Below are 16,134 nucleotides of genomic sequence, written 5' to 3' on the forward strand. Positions count from 1 at the left end.
GCAAATTTCCTCCTCCCCGTCCTCGCTTGGAGCTAGGTTTCTTGATTAGCAAAGACAAATGGCTTCTCTATCAGTGGCTCTCAAAGTGTGGTCCGTGGACTAGCAGCCACGGCGGCTGTATCTTGCCCTCCAGCTGATGGCAATGAGCGCTAAAAGTTGAGAGCCACCATTTTAGAGCAAGGAGTCTGGGAATGATTCTTGGTTCTGTCCCTGGCGGGGCTCTGACATCTCCTCCTGAAGGCACGCCAAGTAGTGCTCCAGTTATTTGAGAATTCCTTTCCCTCTTTCTTTCCCTCCCTGAAACCATAGCTTGAATCCAGGTTCATTGCTAGCGGATTCTCCAACTCCAGGCCTTCTTTCTCCTATATGTGTGTATTCTTTTCTATATCACCTCAATTATGTGTGATGGGGATTCAAAAGTCCCCCTTCTGTTTCTCGGCCCAGCTGGAGTTTCTTGTGCCGGTTCACTTTCTCTGTCCTTCTGGGCGTGGTGATCACTTTTCATTCCTCCCTCCCTCTGCTGCCCTGTTTCCTTACACCCAGGGCCCTCTTCACCCCCCTTAGGCACAGACCACCACACCCTCCCCTGTTTTCTCTCGAACTCCATAAGTGCTACAAGCACAGGTAGAGGGAATAAACGCAGCTAACTGCTGTTGACCTATCACATCGAAGTGTTTACTCTCGACCCACATACTCTCACTCCCCGGCTTGCCCTTAAAATGCAGGTCATGGGGACCAGATTTCATGAACAAACTCATGGAAAAAGCGATATGGAAATTCCTCCTAGAGAACAATATGGATGGCCTTGTGGGTTCCTGTCAGTCTTGTTCCAAAAAAAGTGAGAGAAAATGCTGAGTAAAATGACCCTATGATACCCTCTTGCTGAATCTTCTTTAAGATTTTTGGTGTGTTCGCTCAGTTCAGTGTTGTGGGCCACACGGTCCAAATGAAGAAAGGAAAATAAATATTTATAGTCTATAATATGGTGACTTGTGTAGAAAACTTTAGAAAGGGAGAGAGAAGGGGGAAGGAGCAGAGGGAGAGAGAGAATCTTAAGCAGTCTTCATGCCCAGCACAGAGCGTAACTTGGGTCTCTATCTCGAAACCCTGAGATCATGACCGGAGCTGAAACCAAGAGTTGGTCCTTAACTGACTGAGTCACCCCGGCCCTCCCTGTGTAGAAAGCTCTTAGTGTTTAACAACTGTAAAGCAAAATTGTGTGTGTGTGTGTGTGTGTGTGTGTTAAGTCTGTGTTTTAAATGGAAATTTTAAACACTAAGGTGGTACAAATTAAATACTAAAAAGTTTAACATGGACTGATAGCAGAAATTTTGGCTCAGGTGACCAATTTAAGGAATACTTGAAATTTCTTTTTTCAGTTTGCTTCACTAACACCAGTCATATACTGAATGAACTCTTAAAACTGGGTGTGGAAATTTACTGAGAGTCATATATCTTACAGAGGACAAAAGCTTAACTCAGAGCTGAGGATTCTTAGATAAGTGTACTTTTGATAAAAGTTTTAAGAAGCACTTCAGTATTTATTATGATAACAGTGTATGGACAGAGGTTGTGGCGGGTGACAGCTCATAGAAGCAAAGACAAATCAAGCTCCTTAAGAGCCAAATACATTCTGCTTTTCAAAAATTCTGGCATATGTTAAACCCTATGAAAAATTCTGCCAACTCATCTTTCTGTTTCTATTGTTCTTTTCCCCTAGTGGAAAAAGTACATTAACTTGACTCTATATACTTTGTACTGTAATTACTGAATGCAGTGTAATGAACAGAAACCCCAGACAGCCAAAATAGTTAAATATTTTATAGTGTCTTTAGATGGTAAAAGAAAAATTTATTCAATTGTACATTTTATGAAAATCTGAGGAAACAAGTTGGAGAACTCCAGAGGGTACTTTCGGGGGGGATGAGTGATCTGCCCGCTGCAGTCCAGAAGGTCGTTCACAGAGGGATGGCCATAGTTGCTAGACCGGTCAGAGGAAACCTCCGTCCCACTTCTGGGGATTTCGTATGACATGGCAAGAGGAGGTAGAAGGCCTTCCTGGGTTCCTGTGTCTCATGTGCCGGAGAGAGGCTCAGTAGTTCTCTCCAGGGCGAACTTGCAGCAGAGATGAATCATCTCTTCATTTCATTGTCATTTGATGAGTATCTCCAAAAGGAGAGGGATGGGAAGGAAGATTCCAGACTGAAAACCCAAGCTCTTGTTAAATGGTGATACAAGGGCACCTGGGTGGCTCAGTCGGTTGGGCATCTGCCTTTGCATCAGGTCATGGTCCCAGGGTCCTGGGATGGAGCCCCCAGTCAGGCTCCCTGCTTTGTGGGTAATCTAGGGGATGGAATAACTTATTATGATTTTAAAAGATTTGGGGCTCCTGGGTGGCTCGGTCTGTTAAGCATCTGCCTTTGGCTCAAGTCATGGTCCCAGTGCCCTCGGATTGAGTCCTGCATCAGGCTCCTTGCTCAGTGGGGAGCCTGCCTCTCCCTTTGCCGCTCCCCATGCTTGTGCTCTCTCCCTCTCTCTCTGCCAAATAAATAAAATCTTTTTAAAAAACGGTGATACTAACCAGAAAAACCAAGCCCTTTGCCATTTGGAGGATAAATACTTATCTGATCTCATTAACTTATAATTAATAAGGTGTTCTAAAAAGAAAAGTCCCTGAAAAATAGAAATATGGGCACCTGGGTGGCTGAATTGGTTGAGTTGCTCAGGTCACACTCCACACTCCTGGAGTCCCAGGATCTAGTCCCATATCAGGCTCCCTGCTTAGCGGGGAGTCTACCTCTCCCTTTGACCCTCCCCCCTCTCATGCTCTTTCTCATTCTCTCTCTCTCAAGTAAATAAAAACTTAAAAAAAAAGAAAAATAGAAATATATCTTTGATGCTATAAAATGGGACCTTTTAAGTAGAAACATTTGTAAAAACCTTTTGTTTAGCTCTTTCAGTTACTGAAAAGGAAAATAGATTCTCAAAGCTGTGGAACAGAACACATCTATAACAGAAATGCCTACTTACAGAGATATATATTAACATTCTATAAATTTTGAAATAGGAGTTTTCTCAGTTTGGGCTGCTGTAGCAAAATACCATAGATTGGGTGGCTTAAACAACACAGATTTATTTTTTCACTGTTCCTGGATTGTAGAAGGCTGCCTTCTCAATGTGTCCTCACACAGCAGAGAGAGAGCAAGCTCTCTGGTGTCTCTTCTAAGGGCACTAATCCCATCACGAGGGCCCCACTCTGTGACCTCATTTAAACCTAACTACTGCTGTGTCACGTGCGTGGCTCAGTCAGTTAAGCCCAGGTCACCATGTCAGGGTCATGAGATGGAGCCCTGTGTCAGGCTCTGCCTTGGGTACAGAGCCCACTTCAGAGTCTCTCTGCCCGACCCCCAAAATCCCAAAAAGCAGTAACAACAAAAACCCCAACTACTTTCTAAGGGCCCCGTCTCCGAATACCATTAGGGCTTCAACATATGAAATTTGGAGGGACATAATTCACATGGAGGGATCATATCCAAACATCTTTCACTTCATTTTCGCTCTTTTAATTGGAATGTTGCCTGGCCCCATTAGCCTTGGAGTATAAACAAAGTCACATCAATACCCAGATTACAATGTAACTCTTCCTGCCTGTCAGATTTTCACCCCTAAGTACTCAGCCCTACCTGGGCCGTGCCTCCTTGATATTTAGGACTGAGTTCATCACTGCCTGGGCCTCCTTAAGCCTCTGCCTTGCCAAGCTCCTAGTCTCCCTGCTGGTACATTACCCCACACACTTACAGTGCCATTTGGTGGTTAAGTGTGCATGGAGGGGTAGGTGCGGGTTGCAGAGTGACCCTGTCCCAGTCTGAATCATGTTGTCACTGGGGTGCTGGTCAGCATTATTTTTTCACCCAGAGTAATCACACGAACCACTCCTTCAGCTTTGGGTCCTAATCCTTCTCTCTTCTGAGACTCAAAGTCAATCCCCTCAGCTCTTCTCTTCTTCTTCACCTCTGCCCTGGGCCCCTAAATTGAAATGTAAGAAAACCAAAAACACTCAACAACATTCCTTTCCATTTAAAACCAAAGCTCCAGTGTTTATCATTTCAGGAATACAGACAAGCTAGGAGGTTAGCAACCTGCTATTTTTTTTTTTTTTTTTTTTTTTAGCCTGCTATTTTCAAAGACAGAGTCTGTGAGTTCTGATTGGGGGCTCACCTGGTACCTCCTGCCACACTTTGCATTTTGATAATTTAAAATCATCGAAGACTTTGTTGTAATAAGTATTTATGAATGCAGAAATGCCGAATTATGGAATATGTGGGGTCCAGTGAAGTTGCAGACCTCACCTCACCTTTCGGCGTCTAGGATCACAAGCCTTCCCTTCCACTGAAGGTAACTGGGTGCAGGTTCAGAGGTGTCCACAAACACAAGTTTGAGAGTCCGCAAACTTGCTTTTGTGACACCTTAAGATTGATCTCAGTTATATCCAGAGCTGTGTTGAAAGTCTGGAAATAAAAAGTAGATGAATTCTTTAAATAATGAAAAGAATATATTACAAGTTAGTACTTGAATTACTTTGCAAAAACCGTGTTGTAAATTACTATTTGCGTCATTTCAATGGAGGAAAGAATACTCTGGAAATTACTCTTTGAGGCAAAGAGGGCGTCATGGAATCAAACCCCTAACGGAGTCAGATACGATTTGGGGCAAATTTCCTATCTTCTTCCATGAAAACCAAGAAAAATAATAAATTCCTCCTTCCTGGTTTAGTGTGAGGATTCAAATCATTATAGAAAAGGTTTTTAAAACTGTGCCTGGCATATGGTAAGTGTCATTAAAATGTCTGCTATTACAAAGAATTTATGTAGAAAGATTAGCATGGCCCCAGCACAAGAATAGCACACAAATGCGTGTTCCATATTGGGAAAAAAAAAAGTTTTTATAAATTTCTAGAAAGAATTGGTCTCACAGAGTAGTTAGCAAAGAACTTTCAAAGCAGAAATTATATAACCAGAACTCAACAATACTTTTTATTAAGTTGCTTTTCACCTATGCTTAATTTTCTTATGGGTCCAAAGTTGGGGAAGTGCTGAGTTAGACACATGTCCAGGAGGGTCCCTTACTAAGGACTTCTCAGAGCCATTCTCTCTCCCGTGCCCCGAGATCTCCAAGAATTTCCCCGATGTATTTGAAAACAGATTCTTTTATTTACAGAGTCTTGAGAGATTAATGGTCTGTGAAATGCACTTTAGCATTTTAAATACCCCTCCCCCCCAACCTTTGAAAGACAGTGGCTCCTCCTGGAGGAAATTCTCTGGCGGGAGCAAGGAGAGTTTACAGAAGCATTCTCCTAGGTAGCCCGGCAGAGCTCCAGAGGAGCAGCCCGTGTTACAACCACCACCACCATCATCATCATAACTCACAAGCATGAGACATAACACGTGTGCAGCATTTTACAAAATGCTTGTCTCATTTTCCCTTTCAAAAAAACCAAAACGCGGGACGCCTGGGTGGCTCAGTGGGTTAAGCCGCTGCCTTCGGCTCAGGTCATGATCTCAGGGTCCTGGAATCGAGTCCCGCATTGGGCTCTCTGCTCGGCGGGGAGCCTGCTTCCCTCTCTCTCTCTCTCTGCCTGCCTCCCCATCTACTTGTGACTTCTCTCTGTCAAATAAATAAATAAAATCTTTAAAAAAACAAAAAACACAAAAAACAAAAACCCAAAACGAAACAGAACCAAAGCGGAGGGATTATTCTTATTTATGGATGAGGAAACAGGTTGGGAGGAAAGAGGTGGGCTCAAGGGCGCAGAGCTAGGAAAGGGTCCCTTAACCCCAGCAGGCAGCTTGGAAGCCTCCTCTCCCCATGGACCCACCGCTGCCTGCTGGGTTTCCAGTTAAGCAATTCTCCCCGGGGCGAACACCAAGGCGTCTTACATCTGACCTCAATTAGGGGGGTTGATAGTGGAAAAGCACTTTTGCGTGGCATGACAGGCCACAAGGCAATCTGGCGTTTGAGGCAGCAGCCACAGAAAGCAGCGAGAGTGAGACACAGAGGGAAACTGGCGTTCGGTCAAAATTTCGGTATAACAGTTTTGGGCGACTCTTGTTTTGCAGTTTCTGATTTGGGGTGTTCTCCTAAAGGAGCCATCTCCGAACTCCCTAAGTATGCAACTTATTTATGCACACATTTATAGCACCGCGGGCTTGGGGATGTTCCTTAATAAGAAACTCAAAAAACACAACTTTCACTAATAATGAATAGCAGATGCTTATTTCAAGCTCTACTCAAAATATTCTAGTGCTCTTAGCAAAATGCATAGGTTCTTTCTTGTCATCTTTAAAGGATATTACTTTCCAGAGACTTTTTTTTTTATTGTTTTTTGTTTTTTGTTTGACAGAGAGAGAAAAATCACAAGTAGGCAGAGTGGCAGGCAGAGAGAGAGGGAAAAGCAGGCTCTCCGCCGGGCAGAGAACCTGATGCGGGTTCCATCCCAGGACCCTGAGATCATGACCTGAGCTGAAAGAAGAGGCTTAACCCACTGAGCCACCCAGGTGCCCTTCCAGAGATTGTTTTTAATATATCCAATTACTAGGTAATAATTCTTTCCTCCTTTCAGCCTCATTAGATGTGTAACAGAGCATCAGAAGAAAACCGAGGGGTAACCCGGTGCTCGGTTTTACTCATTGGTGAATCAGGCATATTAATAGCTCATAAAGACGGCAACTGTTTATTAAGTGCTTGCTTCCTCTTGGCCAAGCACCATTAAAATGCTTGATAGACCTGATCTTATATAAAATGACACCGGAAAATCACTATTATGAATATCCCCATTTTACAGATACGAGAATCGGGGTTTAAAGAGGCTGAGTAACTTGCTCAATGTTGTGGGGCTAAGGCTAGTCTGACGGAATCTTTACCACACCCTCCTGTGAGCAGCTCGATGAAGACTGTGGACTTTTCCCCTCGTTGCTCCAAGCCTGGCTCAGTGCCCAGCACACAGTAGGGGCTTTATACAAGTGTGGCAAGTGACTACATAAGCAAGACTCAGATGTGTCCAACACTGGCTGACTTCTCCTGAAAGTGGTTTTAACAAAGGTTTTTGCTTCAGCCTGGATAAAGAAGCAACTTGTCTAAAAGACCAGAGTGAAGCAGCCCCTCTCTTTTTTGGGGGGTGCTGGTATAGTCTCTTGCCTTCCTGTATACCATTTCTAGCACTTACAGTCAAGATCGCCTGTGCTCCCTAGCAAACTGAGAAAAAGGGCCTCATTTGGACACTCAGTTAGGGACCTTGACAGTGGCCAAACCAATGATGAATAGACAACTGAAGATTTAGTTGTAACCAAACCACTGATGAATAGACAACTGAAGATTCAGGGCTTTTTCCTGGGCAGTTCCCTACCCAGCCACTGTTTGTGTCGCTTCCAGCCAGTTGGCCACCCGTAAAGCTCTTTCATCCAGAAATGCTGGAACTTGGAGTTTGAGGATGGGCTCTTTCCCTCTGGAGGTCTCACTGGTTCAACTGTGGGAAGGCCCAACCTAAGCCTGGCCTTGTGAGTGAATTCCAAAATACGGAGCACCTATACCTTCCAACGTGTCTGGAGCATCACTTCTGCAAGAGAACACAGAGAAAGGCAACGCGCTGGATATAAGTGAGTCAATAAACCCAGATTCCACAGACAGACCAGGAGATGGGCTTGTGTGCAAATCTGGAGAGGCTGCTACCACAGGACAGGTGGACTATGAAAAATACTCCCTCTTTGGAAAAAGGCCCTTTCCTGAGGGGCCAGGTCTAGGCAGCCCCCCTTGGGTTGGAGAGCGGGTCGCTTTTGCAGGTTGTGTCTTGCTCAGGGGACTGCTAAGAAGTTTACAGCCCTGCTTTACTCAAGGCCTCCAGGGATAAATCCTCTCCAGTGTGCAGGTGGCAGAAAACTCGGCCTCACACTCTCAGTCCAACTCTCTCCCATGATTCTGCTACCCATGGCAGGATCTCAGCCATTTCTTTGGTGGCTCTAACTGAACCGCCTAGTTAAGTGCCTTCCCAAGCTCAGAAAAGTCCTTTCCAGACCTCATGGCATATCTTGACCCCCTTGTTTTTCAAGGTGCTTTCGAGCATTAGCACATCTACAGTGATTTCACCTGTTCATTGTCCAGCTCCCCCATCCTACCCTTCCCCCAGAGGAGGATGTGAGTTCTAGAAAGGCAGTGGCTATACCACTCTTGGGTCACCACTGCATTCTCAAGTGCTAGCACAGGGCCCCGCACACAGAAGACCTCAGTATTAGTTCGATGGATGAGTAAATGAGAGTCAGGATTGAGAAGCAGGAGAAAGGTAATGTTTTAATGTAAACCTCATTTTTGACAAAAAGTAATAGTGAATGTGAGAGAAATAATTTGCCTAGGTAGTCGTGTGGAATCAGGAATCCTCAATCCCAAGGTTGTCCCTTCCTCTTGCCCACCTATCTGCAGCCCCACCTATGCCCCTGCAAGGCAGCAAGAATGGGCCAAAGCAAGAAAGTCTCACTTTCTGTAGACTCCAGAGGCTGGGAACCACGGAATCACAGAGAGGGAGGAGTCACACTAATTTCTGGGGTGGGGGGAACAAACTGAATGCCAGAGGGACTTCTGGACGGCAGAGGGGAGCGGTGGAAGGTTTCCTATGCCTGGATCATCAGGTTCTGGGGGTGAGGGAAGAGGCAGATGGCAGTGAACGATAGGACTGACTGAAGACTGTGGAGGTTGGAAAGGAGTTTGGGAGGCTGAACCTCTGTCAACCCCCAAAGAGCTGTTACCTGTGTGTCTGGGCAGAGTAAGCAGAAAATGGGGTTGATCTTGGATGGACAACTGACAGGTGGCATGTGGGGGGGATATCAGGCCACAAGGGCAAGAAAAAAAATCCAACATGGCTTGAGGGAGGGACCCAGCCTAGAGAGGGAAGCAGAGGAGACCAGGAAAAGACGTGAGGGCCTGGAGGTGAAGCTGAAGTGAAACAAGAGTTCAGTGGGAGCCTGGAGGTGGAATAATACGTGTGTGGAGATGAGGGGTTAAAATCCAACACACCTATTAGGCTCAGGCCATTCAGAGGATGTGGCGCCTCAAATGTGTTAAGATGGCATTGGGCTCATGACTCACTAACTGAACAGTGACAGAAACGGTGAAGATATTTGCAAAAGTGAGAAAACGTTTCTTATCCAAAGTATCTATCAAGTGCTCCCTCAGTGACAGGACTGCAAGGTCAGCAGCCAAAGAACGGACCTGAGGGGAATACCAATTGCTCTGCTCCTTTGTAAGGGATAGAGAACCCTGGATTTCCAAATTCAAAACACCCATCCGGCTGCTTCCACAAATCCTCAAATAGGGCATCAGGCCAGAGATACACAATTTTCTTCCCCAGTATCTTCTGGAGGACTTGGGTAGCTTCGCAGAGATCCCAGTACACGCCAAGAACCCAAGCCGGAGATGTGGTGTCTGTGTGTGTGTACGCGCGCGTGTGTGTAAGGGTCAGAGACGTGCATTCCCGCAGAGAGGGCGGCCTCAGACGCAAATGCCCAGCCCCGCCACCCTGTCGCGGGCTGAGAGATCTGGCCGCCAAAGCCTGGAAACAAAAAACAACAACAGAAAACAAAAACAAAAACAAAAAACCATAATGGATATCCCCAGGGGTCTTTTTTTTTTTTTTTTTTTTTTTTTCTTTCCACCTAGTCAGCCGAGAAAACAAGCGTTCCACTTGCCCGGAAATTAGATGCACAGGGTACTCATTCCACTCTGGAGGATGGGAAGCCCTGCAGAAGCGAGGCTGGCTGCATGTGGGGACACGGTCCACCCCCAAAACGTAAAACGACATCCCCAGAAACCACGTCTTGCTGGTGGCCACTGCGGCGGTGCATGGGCTCTGCTCCCCGCCGGCGCCCTGCAGCCCCCACGGAGCGGCCGGCGCGCCACCCGGCCAGGTGCATCGGGCCCGGCTCCGCCAGCGGCGCGCGCCTCCCGCCGCCGGGCACGGGTGGCCCCGCAGCCGAGATTTACCGCGGCGCAGGGCGGCGGTTTCCGGGGCCGCCCGGCGCCCGGGCTCCGATTACAGGTTCACACGGGGGGCCCGGCCCGCGGCCGCCCAGCCTCCGCCGGCGCGCCCTCGCGCGGCCCCGCTCCCCCGCCTGCCCATTCTTCTCCATTCATGCGGACGCCCAGCGCCGCCGCCGCCGCCGCCAGCGCGGCCGCCGTCGCCGCCGCCGGCCGCCCGGATTGGCTGGCGGCCGTGGCGCCGGCACTTTCCCACGGCCCGCGGCGCGTGCGGCTCACCGGCGGCGCTGCAGGCGCGGCCCTGGCGTGCGTCCAGGCCAATCGGGGCGCGCGGGGCGGGGCGGGGCCGCGGCCGCCGGCGGGCTTGTGTCCCGGCCCGGCCTCCCCCGCCTGCCCGCCGCCGGCCCACAGCCGCCCGCGCCTCCTCTGCCCCCGCCCGCAGCGGAGACCCAGCGGAGCCCCCGCGGAGCCGACGCACCGCCGCCGGGCAGGGGCCGGCGAGGAGGGCGGGGGCGGGGTTCGCCCTCGCCCTGAGCCTCGTTCTGGTCCCTCCCCGGAGCGGCTGCCAATCAACGGAGCGAGAAGCCGGTTGGCGGAGGGGAGGCTGTTGCCCTGGAGCCGCCGCCCCGCCCCTCCGCCCCCTCGCCCGCCTCCTCCACCCCGCCTGCCCTCCCCCGGGACCTGAGTAGGGGCGCAGCGTGGGAAAGGGATGGTTGAATTTTAACCGGAGGCTGAGCGTGAGCGGGATCAGTGTGTGCGGAACGCGAGCCCCCGAGCGCGGAGAGGCGCCGCTGCTGTTAACTCCTCCCTGCCGGCCGCGCCAACCTCCCCCGCAGCCCCCACGCAGCCAGCATGAAGCGAGCCCACCCCGAGTACAGCTCCTCGGACAGTGAGCTGGACGAGACCATCGAAGTGGAAAAGGAGAGTGCGGATGAGAATGGGTGAGTCGGCCGCGGCCGCGCGGAACCTGGGCAGGAGGCGAGCGTCGGCTGGCCGCGGTGACAGCGGGCGAGGGCCGGGGCACGTCGGTGCCCTCCGCTGACCTCTGCGCATCTCGGTCCGGCCGCCGTCCGGGGTGAAGGACCCCCGAAGCGCTTCCAAACCCAAGTTGCCAAAACAGCCTTGAGAGCGGGGAGGGGGTGGGGAAGACCCCTCATATCACCTCCCCTCGCTTAACAGCGATTCTTGTTTTTTTTTCCCTCCCTTCATTCAGAAACTTGAGTTCGGCTCTAGGTTCCATGTCCCCAACTACATCTTCACAGATCTTGGCCAGGAAACGACGAAGAGGCGTGAGTCTCTTTACAGTGCTTCTTGTTTTGTTTTGTTATTAATTAATTAATGGAAAGAACTACCTTGCTTCATTTTGAAATTTACAGTCTTGATGGAAATATCCCCCTTTGTTTTGCCTGCTTTCTACAGATCATCGAGAAGCGCCGACGGGACCGGATTAATAACAGTTTGTCTGAGCTGAGGCGGCTGGTACCCAGTGCCTTTGAGAAGCAGGTAATGGAGAAAAGTGCGTAGAGCTCTACCGTAGCTGTCCACACCTTTGGAATCCTTACCCTCATTAATCTGAACCTCATCTGTGTCTCGAAAAATAACCATATTGCTTGTGCTAGAGATGAATCACATACGGATTCCAACATATTTTGCGAAGACAACCCATTTTGCTTTAGTTTGTACTTTTATGATTTAGAGAGCATATACATGCGTGTCTATTTTAATTTTTTCCCCCAAAGGCACTTGGTGCCAACTAATTTTTTTTTTTTCTTTTTTGGCCATATTCTTCTTTAGGGATCTGCTAAGCTAGAAAAAGCCGAAATCCTCCAGATGACCGTGGATCACCTGAAAATGCTGCACACTGCAGGAGGGAAAGGTACATGTCACTGTAGTGGCAAGTCTAGTGGCGGCCCTGAGTGTTCTGGATAGAAAGAGCAGCCGCTGCAGGCCAGCTTTGGTGCAGTAGCTGCCTTATTTTTTTGCTGCGTGCCTTGGGGGTGGGGAGAGAATGGTGTGGCGTGTACAGTCGCCGGTCAAGGCATTTGCAAATGCACATATTCTCCAGTGAATTCCTTACTCTAGTCCTCTTCCGGAGTGAGCTAATGTGCCTTCTTTTGGAGAATACCTTTTATGTGAGAGGTGCCCTAAAGTTGTAACAGTCCTGATTAAGATCAGATAGATTTCACCACATTTGTTTATTGACATTTTGAGAAAAAGACTTTTTTTTTTTTTAAAGTATTATGGTCTTTATTTTATCGACAGCGTTAAAAAGTAAGCTCCTACATGACTCTTGAAGAAAGAAACCTGTTGTGGTTAATTAGAGAAAACCTAACAGAAGATAGGAGACCAGGGTCTGTGTGTCTGTCTCCAGCCGGAAAATGCTTTACTCAGGACCAAGTGCCTAAAATCTCCATGATGATAACTTACATCTGTGTGTCTAATGAATTTCACTGTTCTGTGGTTTCTCTGTCCTTGATGTATTTTTTGTTGTTGTTGGGGGAAAACATTAAAGGAATGAACATAGTTTCATCTGCTGGTAGGGTATAATTCCACTTTCTGCTCAGCAGCTTCTAATTGGGCTTTGAACTTTCATTAGCAAAGACGTACTTCTCCTGTTGATTAATGCGAAGACTTTGGTTGACTCCCGAATATTTGGACCTTCATAAGAACCCGTGCATGCCGTTTTTAAGGCTGTACGTATTTATTTGCTAGGAAGGGCTGCCTTTGGTACTGAAGGCCTGCAGAGAAATGAGCAAAGCTTTGAGGTTTTTCTTTTGTTCTTTCCCTCAGGCTATTTTGACGCACACGCCCTTGCAATGGACTATCGGAGTTTGGGGTTTCGGGAGTGTCTGGCAGAAGTTGCCCGTTATCTGAGCATTATTGAAGGACTAGATGCCTCTGACCCGCTTCGAGTTCGACTGGTCTCACATCTTAACAACTACGCCTCCCAGCGGGAAGCGGCCAGCGGCGCCCACGCAGGCCTTGGACACATTCCCTGGGGGAGCGCCTTCGGACATCACCCGCACGTCGCGCACCCCCTGCTGCTGCCCCAGAACGGCCACGGGAACACTGGCACCACGGCCTCGCCCACGGAACCACACCACCAGGGCAGGTTAGCTTCGGCGCATCCGGAGGCGCCCGCTTTGCGGGCGCCCCCTAGTGGCGGCCTCGGACCGGTGCTCCCTGTGGTCACCACCGCCTCCAAACTCTCGCCGCCCCTGCTCTCCTCGGTGGCTTCCCTGTCGGCCTTCCCCTTCTCCTTTGGTTCCTTTCACTTACTGTCTCCCAATGCACTGAGCCCTTCGGCACCCACACAGGCAGCAAACCTTGGCAAGCCCTATAGACCTTGGGGAACGGAGATCGGAGCTTTTTAAAGAACTGATGCTATAAAATGAGGGAGGGGAACACTTAAAATCCCAGCTGAGCTGGGCTGTTGCCAACATCACCTTAAAGTCGTCAGTAACAGTAGAAAGGAAAAAGGTACACTTTCAGATAAATTTTGTTGAAAGACTAAAGGTTTGTTGGTTTACTTTTTTTTTTAATTTTTTTTTTATCATGTCATGTATTAGCAGTTTTTAAAAAACTAGTTGTTAAATTTTGTTCCAAACAGTAAATTGAAATAGTGAGTATAAACCAACACTTGGTAATAGGTTTGTTCTATGCCTCATTATTTTGTAAACCTCTCTGTCTCAGAATGATCCCGTTTTTGCCTCAAAGTTTGGGGAATTTTAACATTTAGTATTTCGGTCTGTTTTTCTTCTTGTATAGTTGAAGTCTGTTTTTAGAATTAATTTTCCAAACCACTAAGTTCAATGTTAACATGATGCTATTTGTTAATATTTTGACAATTAAGGTGTTGTATGAATAATACTCCTTTGCGGGGGCGGGGGAAGGATCTATGTTGAATTTTATATTTCTGAACAAAGCGTTGACAAATCAGATGATCAGCTTTATCCAAGAAAGAAGATGAGTTCATTCTCTGCCTCCTGCGGCAGTCAGGTGAGTGTATACACCATCAGGGGCCCTGAGTCCATATTACCAACTGGTGACATCTGCCAGGGTTTGGCTGTTCTGGCTTAGGGAGGAGAGAGCCACTTGTAGGCCAGATCCTCATTTGGAGTTGGTGGGGAGGAGATGGAAGGTGATTGCATAGAATATGCCTGCATTCACCAGCCCCAAGCAATGCAATGAAGTTCCAGTCTCATGGATCTCAAATTCATAAGTGTTAACATGGATAAGTGATCTCGGGGTGCAAGCGGTCAATGGAACAGTCCAGTGGAAACCGTTAAATGCATAACCTACTTCTTCCCAGAACTGCTAGGTTTTCTTTTAACTGGAAATGTTAGTGTTGTGTTTTCCTTTTCGGTGCATGGACATGTGGTTGTTGAGATATTCAAGGGGCTTTCCGGCCTTCTTTTGATTTAATTTGGTTCAGGCTAGAAAAGCATCATTTTACAGCTTTATTCTTTTAGCAGGTATAATGTAAACGACCTCCACTGAACTGGGTTTGGCCTCTGTTGTACTGATGTGTTGTGACTAAATAAAAAAAAAAGAACAAAGTGTTCGCTGCATATGTCTTACATACTTTGCTTGGCCTTTCCCTTTCTTGGCTCAGAAAAGAAATTTTCTCTCCTTTTCATTTTGCCTGGCCACCAGTTTTCTTATGTCGAATGACTTCATTATTTTTGGAATCCTGAACTCTGTGAATTTGCGCTGAATAAGGTGACTCCATTATGGTGCCGAGCTTTGGCTGAGCCCTTTGACTGTTGCATTGGCCCATCACCCTGAGCCAGCCCTGTGGGGGCTAGGAAGCCTCAAGTCACGCTGGGAGTTGCAGGGTGGGAGAAAATCCTGATGAAATCTTCGAACACCGTGTTGACCACTCAACAATTTTTTTTTTTTTTTTTTTTTTTTGAGAGCATCTACTGTGTGCATTGTTCTGTGCTGAGAGAACAGAAAATTTGTTTCATTTTTCTTTCTTTCTTTCTTTTTTTTTTTTTAAGCTGGAAAACAAGAAAAGCCTAGCATTGCTATCTCTGATACCCGGTGCAGGGGCTGGGGAATCGGGCATGATGAGCTCTGGCAGGCTATAATTCTGCACCTGCACAGCTCCAGGAGTCTTTCCTTGTCTTGTTGCAAGGAATTTGCTTAACCCTTTCGCTGCAGTGGACTCCTGAGCTGTGTAGTGAGGAAACTGACATGTGCTTTAGGTTAGAACAAGATGCTGCCAGAACAGAGGCAGTAGTGTGGGCCCCAGGGGGAGAACAGTGCCTTTCCGTTGCCTTAAAAGCACCCCTGCCAGTGCAGGAGCGCCGTCTCCTGGTTTGGAATAAGTTCACCTTGATCCTGAGGTTGGTGGGGAGGAGAGGGAGAAAACCCACTTGGGCAGATGACACAACAGAGCCTGCTTTTTTGTTTTTTTGTTGCCGGACAGCTGAGTTCCTCCTCCCTGCTCTAATTAAAACATGACAGGAAGGCAGAGAGAAGTTCAGACTTTGAACTTGAGCTACGACTTCTGGGTCTCTCCAAAGGGATTTTGGAGACTGTGGGTCTCTAATTTAACCTCCCCCTCAGACTTTCTCCACGTGGCCTCCCATGTTGGTCCCTCCTGGAGTGCACTGCTCTGTTCTGATCACCCGCCTGTGCCACGCAGACACTTTCTGCCTTTCATGACGCCATGATAGAAAGTGTTACGGTAATTTCTGCCAAGTGTCAGTTTAATTTTAGCAACCGTGATTTCAAATGGCATTAAAGCATTACTGAACAGCATTGTGCTCAGACTGCTGTAGATTCTCTTACTTGCACCTAAACTTAGAGGGTTGCTAAAGTGGTCAGAAGTAAAGCCAGTCCTGTTGCTGGCTCTGCGGAGAGCACTGGGGACCTGTGACACGTGTGTGTCAGGATCCGCTGGTGGATCCTTGTTTGGCTACTAAGTGTCTCTTTTTGTTTGGAGGGGGTGGGGAGGGTCATTTTCAGGATTACATAAAGTCTTCCAAAGAAGTATTTTGGTTTTCTTTTTAAGCCCCTTCAAGGGGACAGGTTTCTGGAAATGGTGCAGGTGGAATGGGATATTCCTGGGAAACAGGATGGAATGATCGTGATACGCCAGTGGTA

General features: G+C 47.9%; 1 protein-coding gene across 1 annotated transcript; it reads left to right on the forward strand.

The window, feature by feature from the left end:
* Window positions 1–10,412: 10,412 nt before the first annotated feature.
* On the forward strand, window positions 10,413–14,579 carry HEY1 (hes related family bHLH transcription factor with YRPW motif 1). Its single transcript, XM_082719434.1, has 5 exons — window positions 10,413–10,961; window positions 11,234–11,309; window positions 11,440–11,523; window positions 11,815–11,896; window positions 12,811–14,579. The coding sequence occupies exons 1-5, from the start codon at window positions 10,873–10,875 to the stop codon at window positions 13,392–13,394; spliced, it is 915 nt and encodes a 304-aa protein (XP_082575560.1). The 5' UTR covers window positions 10,413–10,872; the 3' UTR covers window positions 13,395–14,579.
* The last annotated feature ends 1,555 nt before the right edge of the window (window positions 14,580–16,134 follow it).

Source organism: Mustela nivalis, assembly GCF_964662115.1.
Source record: "Mustela nivalis genome assembly, chromosome: 2".
Classification (NCBI taxonomy): domain Eukaryota; kingdom Metazoa; phylum Chordata; class Mammalia; order Carnivora; family Mustelidae; genus Mustela; species Mustela nivalis.